At 32.8% G+C, this 18,911-nt stretch overlaps 2 protein-coding genes across 2 annotated transcripts in view; one reads left to right on the top strand and one right to left on the bottom strand.

The window, feature by feature from the left end:
- Cdc73 (cell division cycle 73) overlaps positions 1-18,911 on the top strand; it is a 118,845-nt gene that overhangs the window by 56,818 nt on the left and 43,116 nt on the right. The window lies entirely within an intron of this gene.
- On the bottom strand, positions 5,369-6,761 carry B3galt2 (beta-1,3-galactosyltransferase 2). Its single transcript, XM_026390698.2, has one exon. It carries the CDS (start codon positions 6,759-6,761, stop codon positions 5,493-5,495), a length of 1,269 nt encoding a protein of 422 aa, XP_026246483.1. The 3' UTR covers positions 5,369-5,492.

The raw sequence follows: 18,911 nt of genomic DNA, 5'->3' as shown, positions 1-18,911 counted from the left end.
ACCAGATAATCACATTGGGGTTTGGAGGTTTAACACAAGAATTTTGCTCATAGCATTTCCTAACCATAGCAATGTAATTTCTTGTTTATCTGGTAAGATTTCAATAATAATTTCAAAATAATAATACTAATATTACTCTTTACTATATGATAGTTAAATGCGTTTATTTTTTCTTTTGGACTCACTTCATGATGTACGTAGGTTTATTTACACAGTCCTATATAGATGGATAGCAAGATTGTTTACTATTTTCTGCTGTTATAAATCCTGCCTCAGTTACTAGTTTTATGCTTTTTTTTTTTTTCATACTATTATTGCTGTCATTTGGCAAGAGATTCCTAGATGTGGAAATGCTGGGTAAAGGGATAAATGTTATATAAGTTTGCTAGATGTTACCAAATTCTCCTCCATTGATAGTTATAGTTTTCACATTCCCACCAGCACATACGAGAGTGTTCTTTTTTCCTCTGCAGGTCTGTCAGAAGTGTGTGATGCCAACAGGCTAAATATTTTGCTTATTTGATAGGTAAATAATAATTTCTCAGTGAAGTTTATAGCATGTTTCTTTTGGCCAAAGTTGACCTTGGTTTATGAGGCATATTATTTCTTTTTTTTTGTAAACTATTAACATTTTTGCCCATTTTCTATCAGGGTGATGGTGATGGCCATTGTCTTTTTTTTTTTTTGTAGTTTGACACAATACCTTTATTTAATTTATTTATTTAGTTTTATTTGGTACTGAGGATTAAACTCAGTGCCTCACTCAAGCCAGATGAGCACTGTATCACTGAGCCTTAGCCCCAACCCAGTCATTATCTTTTCTTGTCTATCCTTTTAATAATATTGGGATTATAAACCTTGTAGATTGCAAGTATATTTTCCCAATTTTTCATTTGACTTCTGAGTTTGTTGATGAGTTTTTATTGCCATGCAAATAAACTTCTTTAGTTTTTTGTGTAATCATATTTGGAAATGTTGTGCTTTGAATTTTTTGTTTTTCCAGTACTAGGGATTGAACCCAGGGTATTGTGCATACTAGATAAATGTTCTGCCACTGAGCTATGTTCTTAACCCTTGATCTTAATTTTCTAGGAATATGTTTTAAATATAATAACTGGAACACTTTTTTAAATGCCTTTAAGGAAATTTAAGGTGATCATAATGTGATCTTATTAGCTTTTTTTTTAAACTCAGTAATTCTACAAAGTTCTCATTGCTGTCAAGATGTCATGTGTTCTCTTTGTTTTTTATATTCAGATGTGTTTTTAATATGTTAATCATTACAGCAAAGCAAATTATATTGGTCTGAATTTTATGTAAGTTAGTATTTTTAATTAGAACTCATTTATGAAAGCATGAATTAAGGTTTTACATATTACACTATAGCTTTCTGTTTAGTAGTTTTAGATATGGTTACTCTTTTCCATTATTTTACATTTAGGTTACCATTTGAAGTAAGATTCAAATGTTGAATCCCTTGCAAGTCATATCTTGAGAGCAGTAAGGTTTATAATTACATCATACTTGGAAAAGGGTAAATTGGTATGCATGTATGTCAAGTGTAGATTGACAAGTTTCTTCCTGAAACTCAAAATGTCCATTCTAATATTTGATGTGCATTATTACAGTACCAGTCTTTTGCAAGTAATATCTAAGTAGTAATGTAGAAATTCTTTGAAGTATTGTAAAATGTACAAAAATGGAGGATTTCTTTCTAAATCTGCATTAATAATCAAATTTTGTTAAGCAGTAAAAATGGAAGTGGAGGGAAAACTACCTAAATCAGCTGGATAAACTAACTTTATCACCTCTTCACAAAATAGTAGGTTGACTAAACAGCATAATGGATAAATACACTGTCAATTTTGTCTATTAAATGTTATCAATAGTGCCAGGTGCTTCATGGCATACAGCTAGCAACTGGGGAGACTGAGGCAGGAGGATTGTAACTTCAGGGCAATCTCAGCAACCTGGTGAGACCCTCAGCAACTTAATGAGACCTTGTTTCAAAATAAAAAATAAAAAGGACCTGCGAAGTGTCCCGGGTCCAATTCCTGGTAACCACAATCCCTGTCCCCATCCCCACCACCAATTATCAATTGTGCTTCAAAAGAAGCACTTTAAAAGTGCTGTCTTGGGCTGGGGTTGTGGCTCAGCGATAGAGCGCTCGCCTCGCACGTGCCAGACCCTAGGTTTGATCCTCAGCACCACATTAAAAAAAAATAAGTAAATAAACAAGTGAAATAAAGGTGTTGTGTCCAACTACAACTAAAACAAAAATAATATATATATTATATATAATATATAAACAAATAATAAATATTATGTATATATAAATGAAGTGCTGACTGCTACCTGCCTGCTGTTTACAGATGTAACTCAGGGCCCAAAAGGAATAAGAGATAAACAGTAATACATGTACTTTTCAAAGATTCTTATCACTATTCACCAGCAACTGAGAAGGAGAAAAGAAAAATCAGTGATAGATTAGATATCCTCTTCTTTCCCTTCTCTTAATTTGCACTTGTCATTAGGTGTCCCTTCAGTGTGAGAACATGGCTGTGAAGCCCAGAAGTCCTAGCAATGGATGAAAAACAAGTAGAGAATGGGAGAATAGAGGACAGACCAGTTTTTCTTAGCTTTGTAGACTTTTTAGTAGCTGTCATATGTGAAATATAGCAGAATAGATGAATGGTTAAGAGCATTTTTTAAAAATGGAAACCTGCTGCTTTTATTAGCTCTGTGAGCTTATATGTTTAACCTTAGTCCTGTAACTCTTAGTGAGACCCTGTCTCAAAAAAAAAAAAAATGATTATATTTAGGAGGGTTATGTGAGATCATGTGTATGAAGTCTTTTATTAGTACCAAGTAAACTGCTTGCACAATCAATAAATAGTTTCTGCTGTTGCTGCAAGTATTGTTTTTGTTGGATTTCTTGGAAACAGATATTAAGAAAATGCCAGTTGAGATCATGTGTGATTTTGCTATGAATGAAAACGAGGTGAGGAAAATCTGAATTATTTACTTCTAATTTCATCATTTCTAACCTTAATCAAAATAAACCAGTATTGTGTTGAAAATTTTGATATTTTCAGCTTCTAAAATATCTGTTGACATTTTGAACATAAGGAGCACATAGTAGTTCCTTAATCTTTTACCAAGTCCAATGCTATCATTTAAAATTACATTTTCATGTATGCAAAAATTACATAGTACTAGGATAAAGACAAAATTAACAGTTGTTAAGATATCAGCTTATTTTGTTCAAGTAATCAACATGCATGTTTTTGAAACCAAAGGTCAAAATAAATTAGTAGTAGGATATTTATTTTAAAATAAGGATTTTCAACATTATAATAAACTTCACTGTTTAGTTCAGTTCCCTTTGAGGACTCAGTGTCATCATCAGATTATCATTTTTCAAGATAGAATTATTAGGAATGTAGAAATGGTTTTAGATTGATACCTGAGATAGAAGGAATTTAAGTGTCTGTTAAGATTCTGCGAAGAATTCAGTTTTTTGTAAGTTACTTTTTTTGAGCCTGGCCTGTTTAGAAGAAAAAATAAGTACCTTTTAAAGATCCTATGTTTTAATTGTATTTGCACAAATAGCACGTGGATTCTTTCTATTTACATTTATGTGTGCACATACATGTATATGTCCCCCTGCTTTTTTTTTTTTTTTAACTTTTGAGGTTAATCAGAGGAATGACTGCACTGATGGAAGGATTTCTTCTGTATTTGATTAAATACTAATTTGGTGATTTCTTCCTAAGTGTGACTTTTATTTAGAATTTTGGTCATTCTGCAATCTTAGAGAGTAAATTAAGTGAAAAATTGAGTTGAACCAAGATTTGGGGGTGTTACACAGCTCTTTTTCAGAATTACTTGATGTAGTGTGGAACACTTAAGCTACTGATTTGCACATGGTAGATAAATTGAATGTAAATAGAATTCAACAGACCAATTAATAAGTATTTAAACATATTTTTTTGTGTGTGATTCTGAACTATAATAGATATTATAGTTATACTCTGGTGATTTATCCCTTCATAATAGGATCAGGGAAAAAATGTTACTAGAATCCATAGAAGAAACATCCTAAGACTGACAAATTAATATACTTATGGAATAAAAACACCATTTTAAAGTTAGAGGTTAATATTTCTTGATTTTAAAGTTCATGATGGAGTCATACAAAATTATTGTGAAAATACTTGTATCGTATCACTCTGTGAAAGTTTTATTTACCTTCTTTTATTAAAAAAAGACTTCTTAAAAGTGCATTGTATACACTGTTCATCCTAGAATCAAGTGTTCATCAAACATCTGTAGTTCCCTCCATCCCTCCCCAAGAGGTTTTTAATTGGTGATGAAGAATTGTTGTCATCTACCAAATTAAAAACTGCAAGTTTGTAAACTTGGCACTCAGAGAAAGAAATATATGCCATAAAATGATTAAGTATTGGCATGTGTACACCTGCTGTCAGGAAATAAACTCGTATGTTGCAGTCTGGCAGACATGCATCTTAAAATGTATTGAATGAAACTGCTGCTGTATTCTTTATCCTTCCTCCTTTTTTCACCAGTACATCCTTTCTGTGCCTATAGGTGATTACTTTTGCTTCAGTTAGAGGAATATGATTTCATTTTTGCAGATATACTTGAAATCAGATGTACTTAAGTTAAATGGTGTTATTCTTCAAGAGTGCAGTATTTGATCTAATCTAATAACTCATTGAAATACTAGCTTGGCCCTTAACACCAATGAGGAAACAAAGTTTGTCTACTTTGAAACATTTAATAACTTGTTTTTATAAAAAATTGAGCCTGAGACACATTAATATTTCACATTTTATCACATTATGTCAAAATAATTTCCCCCAGTATATGTGAGTATTAAAAGAAATCTCAGTTATTTTTAAAAGCAAATACTAGGATGGGTACTGCATTGATGAAACATCTGAACATTATGGAATAACTCAACTAAATCTTATTGCGTGGAATGTAAGTTTTTAGAACCCTAGAAGTCAGGTCAGAAATTTTCCTTTGCACAATTACAAAGTTTCCTTAAAATTGATAGTAATGTTTTATTTACATTTAATTATGAATTGAAATGAAAAGCTAAATCTTAAATGAAGGATCAGTAGTCTTCATTTTTTAAATTAAAATTTATGTGGAAAATATATGCAGATACATTTTATTGGACCCTAACATAATACTTGAACCATTGATGTATGCATGCTTGTTGTTGCATGTTAATACACAGACTCCCCTTACACAGTTTTTTATAGATTGTTTTGGGATACCTTTTGTCATATGATGTTTTAGTTTTAAGAATTACTTTCTTAAGAAATTAAAAAAATATTTTTTTTGAATTCCTTTATGTGATGAGTTTTAACTAAACCTTGTACTATGGATGTTGTCAGTTTTAACTATACATGCTTTTAGCAATATTTACAGATTGCACACTTGAAAAAAAATTGTCTTTTTTAGTGTAGTTTACGGTGACGATACCTGCTTGCCTTTTCCTTTGCAGCGTTGGCACAGGCATTGTGCTTATTTTGTTGTAAATGGTTCCAGTATTTTATCAGTTCGCTAGGCTGGAACTGATGAGAGGTAATTAGGTGACTGTATTTACAGCTTGAATAAGAAACTCGCCAGTGATTGAACACAAACTCATTGGGAGGGGGCACAGGATCAATTCTTAACTTGGCAAGACAGATTCCTACGTACACATCTTCCAAATGCAAACGACGAATACCTAAAGAAACTTTGAATATCTTTTCTGCCAGATCTCCAGAAAAAACATAACCAGTTCCAGAACAGAATACAGGGTAACGTTCACTTGGGTAGAGATCGGGAGGCATGTACCATTTGCTGTCTTTGTTTCGATTGGGTGCATATCCTCTCATTAGGTAACCAGTAAAATAGTTATGTCTAGGAGGCAGGTCTGGCTTCAGTAACTTATGTATTAAATATTCAGTGTTGACAAACATGTCACTGTCCGTTTTCATAACATATGGAACATGTGGACAGTATGTTGCCACCCAGTTCATACCCATAAGTGTTTTAATGGTCAGATTATAGTATGTATCTAAGTATTCCTGTTGAATTATATCATGATACTGTTTGCTTTCTTCTAGTATTGCACGTTGAAGGTAGCCGTTTAGCTTAATACTTATGCCCAACAAAAAAATTCGTGTGATTTGGATACCAGGTGCTAGACTTTCGTTGCCCCAGGTTTGCCGAATAGCTCTTCTAGCTTCTATTTGTCCAGGTTCTGCTGCTATTAGTAGTATCAAAAAAGGACTTTTCTCCTGGCATTTTCCAGGCTCATTGATAATATATTTGAAATGGTAAGAATTTGAATGTCCAATGCCTTTTAAATTGTAAATACTTCCATTGGCACTAAGTGTATTCTCCAGCCCTGTAACTCCTTGTGGTGACAGGTCTGTGTTATTGGAGTTAGTTGCTGTTTGGGGCCTCAGAGTTTGAGGAACTGTATCTTTCCAGATGTTCCGAAGGGAGCTGTGGTTTGTTTCACTCTTTGTAGAACGAAATCCTCGGAAAGTGTATGTCACAGGATTTTCTTTGAATCCAGCTTTACCTGGTAGCCAGTCATGATGATTGAAAAACAGAAACATAGCAAAAAGAAACACTAGAGAAAGTACACCAATAAGATGAGTACGGAACAGAGACCTCTTGGCGGTCCAGGTCATCTTTGCAAAGCAGCAATGCCTTCTTCTCCACTGAAGCATGTTGTAAATATCCAGTGATGGTATAGGAGATATTGGTGGCTGAAAATACTGTTTTCTTCTCTGAATCAATACTGTTCTTTGGTATTCATTTTCTAATTCAGTCACGTTGTGTCCCCTGTAGTCATCCTATAAAGATAAAGCATAAAGGTTTATAAAGTGCTAAATACTACAAAACTGTCTGAAAGGGCCTCTGGGTGCTAATAAAATTAGGACAAATAAGAGGTTCTTAATCTGAGAAAATATAATATTGCAGAAACAGCTCATAATTTGTTTCCTTTCTGCATCATAATAATATTACTGAGAACAAGATTAATTAAAAAATATTTTGGTAGCAATTAGCACTTTTAAAGAGAAGTGATGGATTAATTTTCTACTTATTTCATTGTCTCAATAGCTCTGGTCATTTGTACATTGGCTTAAGTTAAGGATTTAAAAGTTATAAGTTTCTGGATTCCTGAGAAAAGGCCACGTAAGAAGGCCTTGAGAACAGATGGAAACTTTATTGGCATTAATTAAAATTGATTTGACATACCATTGGTGGTATGGTGCACAGTCAGCGGCCTTTTTTGTAAAATGGTCATGTATCAGTCGTGGGACAGACGGTGCAAGGTTGATTATGGCAGAGTTCTGTTAGTCACAGTACACTGCTTGGCATGTTTCCATTGGCCCCTACTGTGTTGAGAAAGTCAATGAGAAGATGCACCTGTCAAAATTAATTTTCAGGGTCCAGTAACTTCAGAGTAGAATTTTTAGACAGTAATAAATGATTAACATTTTCAAGTACTCTCTTCTAATTTTAACCTTCCACTTCAAATATGAAATATTCAGGAGGTCTTTCTTTGTCCTTAAGATTGATTTTTTAAAGTATATAAAATTATTTTAATTATCTGGTTTTGGGCAGAGGATATCATATACACTGTAACAGTTTTTCTAAGCTTCCTGTAAAATATAGGCAGTAGCTACTATCAGTTCCAACTGTTTAAAATTTTAATTTTCATAAAATGTGTTTTAAAATACTCTTGAATTATGCTGTTGTAAATCTGCATTCAGACAATTTATCAAATCCTCAGGACTTTTAATATCACAACACTTAGATTTTTTAAAAAAGTTTTTGAAATGTCAGGTCAGTATGGGAAGTTCATGATTCCACATATTAAAAATTGGCTATGTCATCTTGCATTGAGGCTTTCAAGAGCATAGCACAAACTTATTCATGTTTGTTCTTAGATTTTTCTCTTTGTTCTTAGATTTTCCAGACCAAGAATTGGGGGAACATAGAGGTAGGCAAAGAGCTGTAGTTTGAATTCCATTAAAAGAATGGAAAACTTTTGGGGAAAGAAGACTAACAAATATATAGTTTTGATTTTTTTCAGTTCTTTTCTGAAAATAATTTCTTTAAGCAAAAGAAAACTAATGAAAATTTTAATGTAGAAATATTTGTTTATTTAAAAAAATTATGTAAATGCATTTGTTTATTTAGCTTGTCATACTGAGTCATGGTTAATAATAGATTTGTTTAACATTGACATGAAATTATTTTAGGAAAAATAGCATTTACATGTAAATTCTCATAATTGATTGATTACAGATTAAAATTCACATACATAATATCAATACCTTAAAAATATTGGATAGAAAGTTAAGACCACTAGTAGCAGCCACTAGGAGGAGCAAGTAGGTGGGAATTTGAAAGAACTTCTGAAGTGTAACAGTACAGGCACCAACCAGAATTTGATAATTCTTACTGTTTGAAATTATATAGTGCTTTTAGAAGTCTTAATATTCTTAACAAAATATAATCATTTCATAGTTATAAGCTAATTATTTTAAGTTTGGGGTTTTAAAAGCAATCGTTCATTAGAGTTTATTTGCATGCATTTAAAATTTTTACGTTACTGTAAATGAAGAACAAGACTATTCATTGTATCAACAAAATATAGTTCTTTTGTAAGGGAAGTTAAAAATAATAGAGCTGAGTATTCTGATTTAGGAAGTCATCATTTTCCTTCTTGTACTTGTAAATAGTTGGCCTTTGTATTTAGACCAGGAAACAATTTTTAAGATTTTATTACAAAACAATGCATTTGGCAACTAGTAAATTCCCCCTCCCCACCTCAAAAAGAGATCAGTAGATGTTAGGGTTATGTATGTAAATTTAATAGAAACAAAAGTTACTTTTAAAATTTGTTGCAAGTATTCCAAACAAGTTCAGTGTATCAGCTTTCTGTTTCAGTCAAATAAATCTCTTAAATGTGTAGATGTATGGTTTAAAAAGCAATAAGTATAAGGTCATGTATTTGAATCAAGATATTGATAAGGTCATGTATCTGAAGATATTATATTATAGTAATAAGTTACATTATTTTGATGAAAACATTATACCTGAAGTGATTTCTCCAAAACATTTCAGTGCTACAGAAAAGAAAAAAATATTACATATTGTGATCTATCAAGTACAAAATTTTGGTTCTAATATGTTTTATAATAATATATCATAATGTTGCACCTTAATTTAAATTTTATGATAGTTGTGTGTCTTTAAATATTAATCTGTGGAGGCTTAAAATCTGTATCTGCTTGTTTTGGAATCTCCCATTGATAAAAGAAGCTCATGTGTCTAGCCTTAAAAAAAATTCTTTGTTAGAAGTTTCCTAGATATTTATCATAGTTTTCTGTTAAGAGGAAGTAAAATTGAAGCAACTGTTTCTCCTTTTATCAAATAATATATATTCTCCAGTTAATGCCTGTTATATTTGAATTCTTGAAAAGTGAGAACAAGACAAAAAAAGCTTAATATTTTGGCATGCAAATAGTTTTGTACTTTTATATTTTTAGAAGAGAAATGACTTTGATTTATCTCTTATAATTCTTTTTTTATATTTTCAGTGTGTATTTATTTACATCTTGTGGATTGAAGTTCATGCAAATGATGTTACTGTAAAATGCAGTTCATTCCACTCACATGCATACAGAGTTTTATCATTTGACTTTCAAACGTGTTGATATATTTAGTCTATTGGAACAGCCTTAGATTTAAGTGGTGCTTTAATAGAAAAACTTATACACTTTCCTTTTGAGATATCTAGTTTATAAAACTGCTTAATTAGGTGATTTTAACATTAATAAAGGTAACAAGAAGAACTTGATTTTCACAACCTTTTTTTTCTTAATACTATATTATTTTAATCTGTTGGAATAAAACTTCATGGTTATTATTGAGAGTTGATGTTGAGATGTAGTAGGGCCTGCTATACATGGCTAATCTTAATTTCATAATACAGTACTTACATATTATCTTAAAAATGTTTGCCTTCTGTGATTATTAAATAATACTAGTAAATTATAAAACAGGGAAAATCAAGATATTGATAGTTTTATAAAATTTTTAGGAATATCCTTGTTCTAGAACTCCTTGAGTTTTTTTTTTTTTTTGCTATTCTAATGATTGTTGCTATAATAGTTTATTTGATTGATCTCTATACTGAATGTACATATAGTGGCAGTGGTTCATTACTACATATTAACCATGGAAGCATATTGGCTCCCTTTATATTTAATGTTTTGAGCTGTTTTGCGTTGCTGTTTGTGGATATTTTATATCATAGTATTTTCACATTGTGTTTTGGAGTTTCACTTTTAGAATGATCTCCAGGAGCAATTTGAGGTTTCTTCCTTTAGAATCAGTTACCTAAAATAAAAGTTCATTATTTCAAATAGAATTTTTTTTTTAAAGCAACTATTGACACTTCTTTGTTTAAAGTTGTGTTCGTGGACACTGTACTAACATGTGACTCTACTGTGGTGTTATGGTATGCACAAACTCACACTGCCTTATGTGATCCTTTGCTAATGTTTTCCTTTTAGTATCTTATAGCTCAATAATACTTAAAATTTGTTGATATACTCTGAGATTGTATTCATTGTCATTATTAGAGCAAGTAGATTTTGGAGGGAAGATTTCATTACTGTAAGCAGTTAAATATTTTGTTTTAAGAGGACTTTGCAAAAAATCTCATAATATTAAGATCATCCTAAATGCTGTTCAATGTAATTTCACTGCATTGTCTCTTCATAGCCATTTTAAAGAGTGAACTTTAATTTACGAGATAAGGATTCATTTTGACCTAATTTAATGGAGGATTGCTGTGTTTTCTGTACAGAGCTACAGATTTTTTTAAGTTTAATTTCTCAGAGAATCCTTTAAGTATGTTTTGTTACTATTTGCTTTTTCCGTCTTATATGTCTATAGTCCATAATTACTCCAAGCTATATACTTAGCTGAATAAAGCAGTGGCAGCTTGTCTTCTAAACAATGACAAATTTTAAAATTATTTATTTAGAACCCCTTTCTTAGTTTCAAGGGCAGTGAACTGTGTGAACTTGTTTATAAAGGATTAGTGCCTCCAGGGTTATAAAAAGGTAACACATTTAAACAAATATCATACACAAGATATCGACATACCTTCCTTGGTCAGGCCATTTATGTGGTGAGGATTATGCCCACTGAAAATAGTTTTGGCACGCCATCACTTCAGCAAAAAAGATGCTATCGAACATGCGCACATCCCCCAACAGTCTGCCTTCTGCGATTGCTTTTCACAGTATCCAAAGTGTCCATCTGTCTGCTTGTCTTCAAGTTACCCTCCTTGTTCATATGGGTCCTAGTCTTCTGAGGTTTCCCCTTTCTTTCATTCTCTCTTTTGTTAAACAAAAGAGCTGTAGTTGTCCGCTGTATTTGGAGCACTGTTGACTCTTTCCGACAGTTGATGCATTGAAGCTTTTTACATCTGCTGTTTTCCTGGCTGGACAATGCAGTGCTGTATGCTCTTCTCAGTATCCATATTTCTAGTATTAACACTAAGCTGCAGTGTAAAGCAGCAGAGCTAGAATCTAGTGCTTCGGTTGTGTTGGAAAAGAATAGGATTTACCTCTCTTCTTTCGTTGCTGTGTGGCAGCTGCAGGAAAGATTTTTTTTTGAGCAGTTTCACTGGGGTTTTAGTCTATAATATGAAATCCACGGTTCTTCAGCTGCTGCACAAGCAGGCAGCAGTTTAAATGTGGGCTTGACAGATGCTCTCTCTGACAGAGCAGAATTTAACGTCACTGCTTGGCTGAATCCCACGTGATTGTTTGCATTCATTTTGACTAAAAACCTAAGGTAGAGAGAAGCTTAGAGATTTTACTTCTATGTGATAAATTATATATATTAATGTAAGTGTAGCGATGAGTGAATAATGTGAAAATGGGATGATTATGAAATGAATGGTTATGATTTTATTTTATTGCAGCTTACCCGCGTCCCCCCCCCCAAAAAAAAAAAAAAAACAGCTCGGGCTTTCTAAACATTTCTGTGTTAGATGGTAGCTTTTATGCTTCTTAAATGCTTTGGGTAGGGCATAAGTAATACAAGGTTTTAAACGTAAATTGATAAAACTTAACCCCTTCAGGACTTTTCTTTCTCTTCAAGTCCCCCCCCCACCCCCAACATTGCTCTGAGTTTGCTAATAGGTAGTTAAGATTTACACTATTTATCTTTCATCTGTAATTTAGACTTTTCTCCTCTGTTTTCTGCAATTGGTATAAATCAGCTGCTGTAGATTGCTTTTAACTATTGAAAGATGTGACATAGCTCACTTCTTTTTTGCTGTGTTTTTTGAAGGCAGTAAATTTTGATCACTTTTTAATGTCAACATTTTTAATTTGTTTCTTTTCTTTAAAATTACATTTGTCATAGATTCAAACAAATGATATAGTAGTAGAACACATTTGTATAGCATCTTCTTGGTGAATTATGGGATCTTTTATTTATTTATTTATTTTGTACCAGGGATTGAACCCAAGGGTGCTTAACCACTGAGCCACGTTTCCCAGCCCATTTTAAAATATTTTATTTTGAAAAAAGACAGGGTCTCGATATTGAGGCTGACTTTGAACATGTTGTTATCTTCCTGCCTCAGCCTCCCAAGCCCCTAAAATTACAGGCATGAGCCACTGTGCCCAGTGAATTATTTTTTTTTCTTAACTATGTTGTCTTATACTAGTATTTCAGGATGGTTTAGTAACTTGTCATAAAGCAAATTTCATAAACATTAGATAATCTGAAAGCCTCCTTAATATGATTAATCTCTTGGACACTTTTGGTATCTTGCTGTTTTTTTTTTTTTTTTTCCTGAAAGAGCAGTGGGCAATTTTTTGTTTTGTTTTGTTTTTTGAAAATAGCCTTATCAGTTTTTCCTCTCATATTATAGGGACTAAGTAATTCCTTGATATTTATAGTTCGTCCTCAGTAATATCTGTTATTTCAAATGATTGAATAAAGATTTATATATTCTATAATATTTTAAAAAATTGTCCTCATTTAAAAAAATTTTTTTTTGATACTGGAAATTGAACTCAGGGGTGCTTGACCACTGAGCCACAATGCCAGCCCCTGTTTTTTTTTCCTTAGTTATACATGGATACAATGTCTTTATTTTGTTTATTTATTTTTATGTGGTGCTGAGGATTGAACCTGGTACCTCACAGGTGCAAGGCAAGCGCTCTGCCACTGAGCTACAGTCCCAGCCCTGTCCTCATATTTTTTAAAAAATATTTCTTTAGTTGTAGTTGGACACAATACCTTTATTTTATTTATTTATTTTTATGTGGTCCTGAGGATTGAACCCAGCGCCTCGCTAGGCGCTGTGTCAGTGCTCTACCATGGCCCCAGCCACTGCCCTTACATATATTATTTTTACTAAAAACTAAAGAATAATTTGGTTTTTAGTAATAAAAGTGTGCTAATAAAATCTGCTCTTTAGTTTTAGGAATCATGTGATTTTGTTTCTTAGGCGTATATGTCATTTTTCTAAAAACTGTAGAAGGAATTTTATATATATATATATATATATCTGTATATAGATACACATACATATGTATAACATATATATGTATATATGAAATCTAAGGACTTTGGTTAATCTAGTTTGAGCGAGAGTACTAAAAACTCTTCTTAGCACTTAGTTTTTATCTCCCACCATACTACAATGCATACTACTTCTTTTTTATTAGATAAACTGGAGTAACAGAGCAAAGGTTATGAAACAACCTAAAATAATCTTTTTCCAAAAGTAGAAGTGGATTTTTGTAGATAAGTGTTTGGTAGTGATTTTTTTTATACAAAATTTGACTGTGAGTTAGTAGGCAGTGGCCATTTATTGTTTACCCAAAGTGAGGTTGTATGCTAACCACTTAAATTGTTACATAAAATGGCTTTTATTTCTCATGATGGTTTCATTATTGTAATACCATTTTAAAGAAACCAGTGGCCAAAGCTGTTAATAGTTAGCTCAAATATCAGCTAATTAGTGATTAAAGAACAAATTGGTTAACTTCAGAGCAAGAGTAGCTAAATTTTTATGCTATATTCTTAACCATTATACTACATGGGTGTTAGAGAAATTGAGAATTTTTTCCCCAACACTTTCACAACATACCCAGTTATCATTAATAGAATTACGTGATGTTTATATTTTCACTTTGATCGCCTTTTCAATAAATAAATTTTGATTAACTACTGCATACTAAAATTTCATTTAGGCACAGATTATTAAATGTTGGGCATATGAAGATGATTTAACACATTCCTTATCTTTCTCTAAGAATGGATAAAATAATTATTTTAAAATCCTTTTTTAAAGTAAAAATTTTTGATGCTTAGTAACTGTACATATTTATGGGATACATTGTGACATTTTAATACAGTATGTAAAGATCAAATCAGAGTAATTTCCAAATTCATCATCTTTGCCAATTTTTTTGATTGAATTTTCGTTGATGTTCCATTGGGTTTTTTGGGTGTGTGTGTGGGCTAAGGTACTGGGAATTAAACCCAGGGACAAATAACTACTAAGCTACATGCCCAGCCCTGTTTTTTGTTAAAAAACTAAATTGCTTAGGGCCTCGATAAGTTACTGATACTGGTCTGGAACTTTTGAGTTTAGCCTCTCAGGGCTCTGGGATTACAGGTGTGCACCACCACACCTGGAAATCTTAATTACTAAGAGAGCTTCATGTTCATTAATGGTTCCCTCCAGTGTTGGCTTGAGCCCCTTCATTACCAGCAGGCTTTTTTTTTTTTTCAACTATGCTTACCAAGTATTGATAAAACAGGAGACTCCTAAAAATTACTAACAAAAGATGCCTGTGTACTTAGTCAGAATTTTCTTCAGATTTCGAGGTATATATCCACAAACTGTTTCTTAAGTTCTTAATCAGCATAACTTAAACCTTTCTATAAAGAAAAAGAGAGCAGAGCTGGGTCCATGCCTGTAATCCCAGCAGTTTGGGAAGCTGAGGCAAGAGGATTACAAGTTCAAAGCCAGCCTCTGCAATGGTGAGGTGCTAAGCAACTCAGTGAGACCTTGTCTTTAAAGAAAATACAGAATTGGGCTGAGGATGTGGCTCAGTGGACAAGTGCCCTTCAGTTCAATCCCCAGAATCAAAAAAAGAAAGAGGAACTGGGGCTATACCTGGGTTCAGTCCCCAGCACCACAACAGCAACAACAAAACAAAATACCAAAAAGAAAAACAGCAGATGTGACATTAAAAGTTCCTAGTTTTTTTTTTTTTTCGTAGCATCCTACATGTTTCCAGTCAAGAGAAAAGTAAAAATCTTAATGACAGGCAAGTTGTATAAGTTCTTCCTTTAGTTTCTTTTCATATCTGAATTCTACAGTTTAACTAAGTCAGTAAATGTGGCAGGTTTCTTTGTGAGACTCAGCAAACTGGCAGCTACTTTTACAGTTATAAAATGACTTATAATTATTATTTGCTTAGATCTACTTTTAATATTGTAACACATCCCTGATGGCCAGTTAGGTGTCCATTACTGTGTGCATTCTGGCCATAAATGTCCATCTGGTTTTAGCATTTCCCTTACCTTGTCTAGAAGAGCCCTCAAGAAGCTAGAATTTAAAGATGGGCTTAGGGATGCCTTCTGATTCCTAGTTTTTAATGGGTAGAGGAAATAATTATTCTTTTGTTTATGCAGTTAATATTTTTGAATGATTAATACATAGCAAATCAGATGTAAACCTGCTGTGCAAATTGCTCACTATCTGATAGTAATTCATGGAGTTTTATTATCTATTTATATTTGTATATAAGTTTAAGTCATGTCCTTGGTTGAAAAAAAGATTTAGAGAAAATTTTTAAATTTTATAGGATGAGACCACTTAAAATAGTGAGAAATTATCTTTGAGTAATATGAGAAGGGAGGCATAAATCTACTCTTTACTACATTTCTCTACATTTCTGTTTATGCTTTAGTATGAGTAGTTGGCCTCTAAAATGAAAGTACTTAATTTCGGCTGATGCTGATCAGAAGAACTAGCTGTCTTTTTTTTTTTTTTCAGTGCTGGACAGGAATGAGTCATAATTTTCACTGCACAACTCTGAAAACTGCCATTTCAGAGTGTTATCTAAAGGCCACTTATAGTTTCATTGGGGTCCCTCAGCAATTTTGCATAGTAATATTAGAGTTTATATCTCTTGATTATTTTAAAATCTGATGCATTGTATTCCATTCTGTAAAAAAAAAATAGACAAAAGACTTATTTTTGCTTATTGTTAGTAAATGGTATTCCCATTTTGTAGAAAAAAATAGTGTTTATTTAAAAGTTAGAATTATCCTCTGAAGTATATAGATGATCCATAATTCAGTTTTATTCTTTGAGTTCACAAAGCAGGAATTACCCTGAGAGCAAATTAGCAATCTCAGAATGACCACAAGTGTCAGTGTTTGCCTGCCTTATTTTTCTCCTTCCATTTTCACCAAGTTGTGCAGCCAGATACTCATATTGTTTAAAAATTTCTTTTGACTTGAGAGCAAAGTTAAATTGATGTGTCATTTTTAGAACTATATAGACGTCTTTATCTGTTTTAAATCTTACAAACTATCAGTGATCCTAAGGGAAAATATAAACATTTAAAATCAGCAGTGATACGGCAAGTGCTAATTGGTTTCTCAGACACCTAGCAGTTTCAGCCAGGAATAGTACCTTTAGAGCTCTGGTTCTCAATGGGCACAGTACTGGGGGCAGTACTGCTTGCTACCTAAAGGTTCTGGAGAGCATTTAGTGGTAGGGCTAAGGTAAGTAGTAGTCCTGCAGTGTGTGAGACAATTTCTGTAAACAGCAAAGGATATTACTGTGTTCTGTAGGACTTCTGAGTGTCCCATTGATAAAAGATCATTTTTTTGTAATTAAATGAATCTAAAACATTGGCTTATAAAGTATATTTTTTAGTTTTAATATGCACTGAATTTTCTAAGAATGTAACTACAATGTATATCAAAGGAAGCTTGTACTTTACTTTGTACTGAACTTTGCAGGTAATTCACCATTTTAGAAATTCATGTTGCTTATGGCATTGATGTTTACAGTAATTAAATCTGTCAGTATAATTGTTGCATTTATTGTGATTTTATTGGTAGGTATCAGAATCTGGATAGCCATGTCTGGTGTAATGTCTGACAATTCCATGTTGAAATAGGTATTTTTATCAGTTCACAGATTTACTTGTAGATGTGTCAAAGATCTGATTTTTAAAATTAAATTATTTATTTATTGTAATTTGTTATACACGATGGCAGAATGCAGTTCATTTCATATTACACATACAGAGCACAATTTTTCAAGTCACTGATTGTGCACGAAGTATTTTCACACCATTCGTGTCTTCATATCATATATTTAGGACACCATTCATGTCTTCATACATGTACTTAGGGTAATGATGTCTAACTCATTCCACCATCATTCCTACCCCCTTGTCTCCACCCTTACCCTCCCCCCCATCATCATTATGAGTCAGCATCCTCATATCAAAGAAAACATTTGGCCTTTGGTTTTTTGCAATTGGCTTACTTCACTTAGCATTATATTCTCCAATGCCATCCATTTACCTGCAAATGCCATGATTTTTTTCCTCTTTTAATGCTGAGTAATGTTCCATTATGTGTATATAACAAAGTTTCCCTAACCATTCATCTACTGAAGGGCATCTGGGTTGGTTCCACAATTTACATAATGTGAATTGTGCTACTATAAACATTGATATGGCTATGTCTCTGTAGTATGCTGTTTTTAAGTCCTTTGGGTATAAACCAAGGAGTGGGGTAGCTGGGCCAAATAGTGGTTGCATTCCAAGTTTTCCAAGGAATCTCCATACTGCTTTTTGTATTGACTGCACCAATTTGCAGTCCCACCAGCAGTGTATGAGTGTGCCTTTCCCCCCACATCCTCGCCAACACTTATTGTTGTTTGTCTTCATAATAGCTGCCATTCTGACTGGAGTGAGATGAAATCTTAGAGTAGTTTTGATTTGTGTTTCTCTAATTGCTAGAGATGTTGAACATTTTTTTCATATATTTGTTAATTGATTGTATATTCTGTTCTGAGAATTGTTTGTTCAGTTACTTGGCCCATTTATTGATTGGGTTATTTGGGTTTTTGGTGTTAAGGTTTTTGAGTGCTTTATATATCATAGAAATTAGTGCTCTGTCTGATTTGCTTGTGGTAAGGATTTGCTTCCATTCTCTGGGCTGTCTGTTCACCTCACTGATTGTTTCTTTTTTCTGAGAAGAGGCTTTTTAATTTGAATTCATCCCATTGATTGATACTTCGTTTTAATTCTTGCCCTATAGGAGTCTTACTAAGGAAGTTGGGGCCTAATCCAACACAATAGACATTTGGGCCAACTTTTCCTTTCACCTTTCTTTTAAGTGCAAGGTATCTGGTTTAATTCCTAGGTCCTTGATCAACTTTGAGTTGAGTTTTGTGCATGGTGAGAGATAGAGGTTTAATTTCATTTTATTACATGTGGATTTCCAGTTTTCCTGCATTATTTGTCGTAGAGGCTAACTTTTCTCCAATTATGTTTTTGGTGCCTTGGTCTAATATAAGATAACTGTAGCTATGTGGGTTAGTCTCTGTGTCCTCTGTTCTATACCATTGGTCTACAGGTATATTTTGGTGCCAATACCATGCTGTTTTTGTTATTATTGCTCTATAGTATAGTTTGAGGTCTGGTATAGTGATGCCACCAGCTTCACTCTTCTTGCTAAGGATTGCTTTGGCTATTCTGAGTCTCTTATTTTTACAGATGAAT

This window comes from Urocitellus parryii, chromosome 9 (assembly GCF_045843805.1).
Source record: "Urocitellus parryii isolate mUroPar1 chromosome 9, mUroPar1.hap1, whole genome shotgun sequence".
Taxonomy (NCBI): Eukaryota; Metazoa; Chordata; class Mammalia; order Rodentia; family Sciuridae; genus Urocitellus; species Urocitellus parryii.
This window is presented reverse-complemented; position numbering and strand designations above follow the sequence as displayed.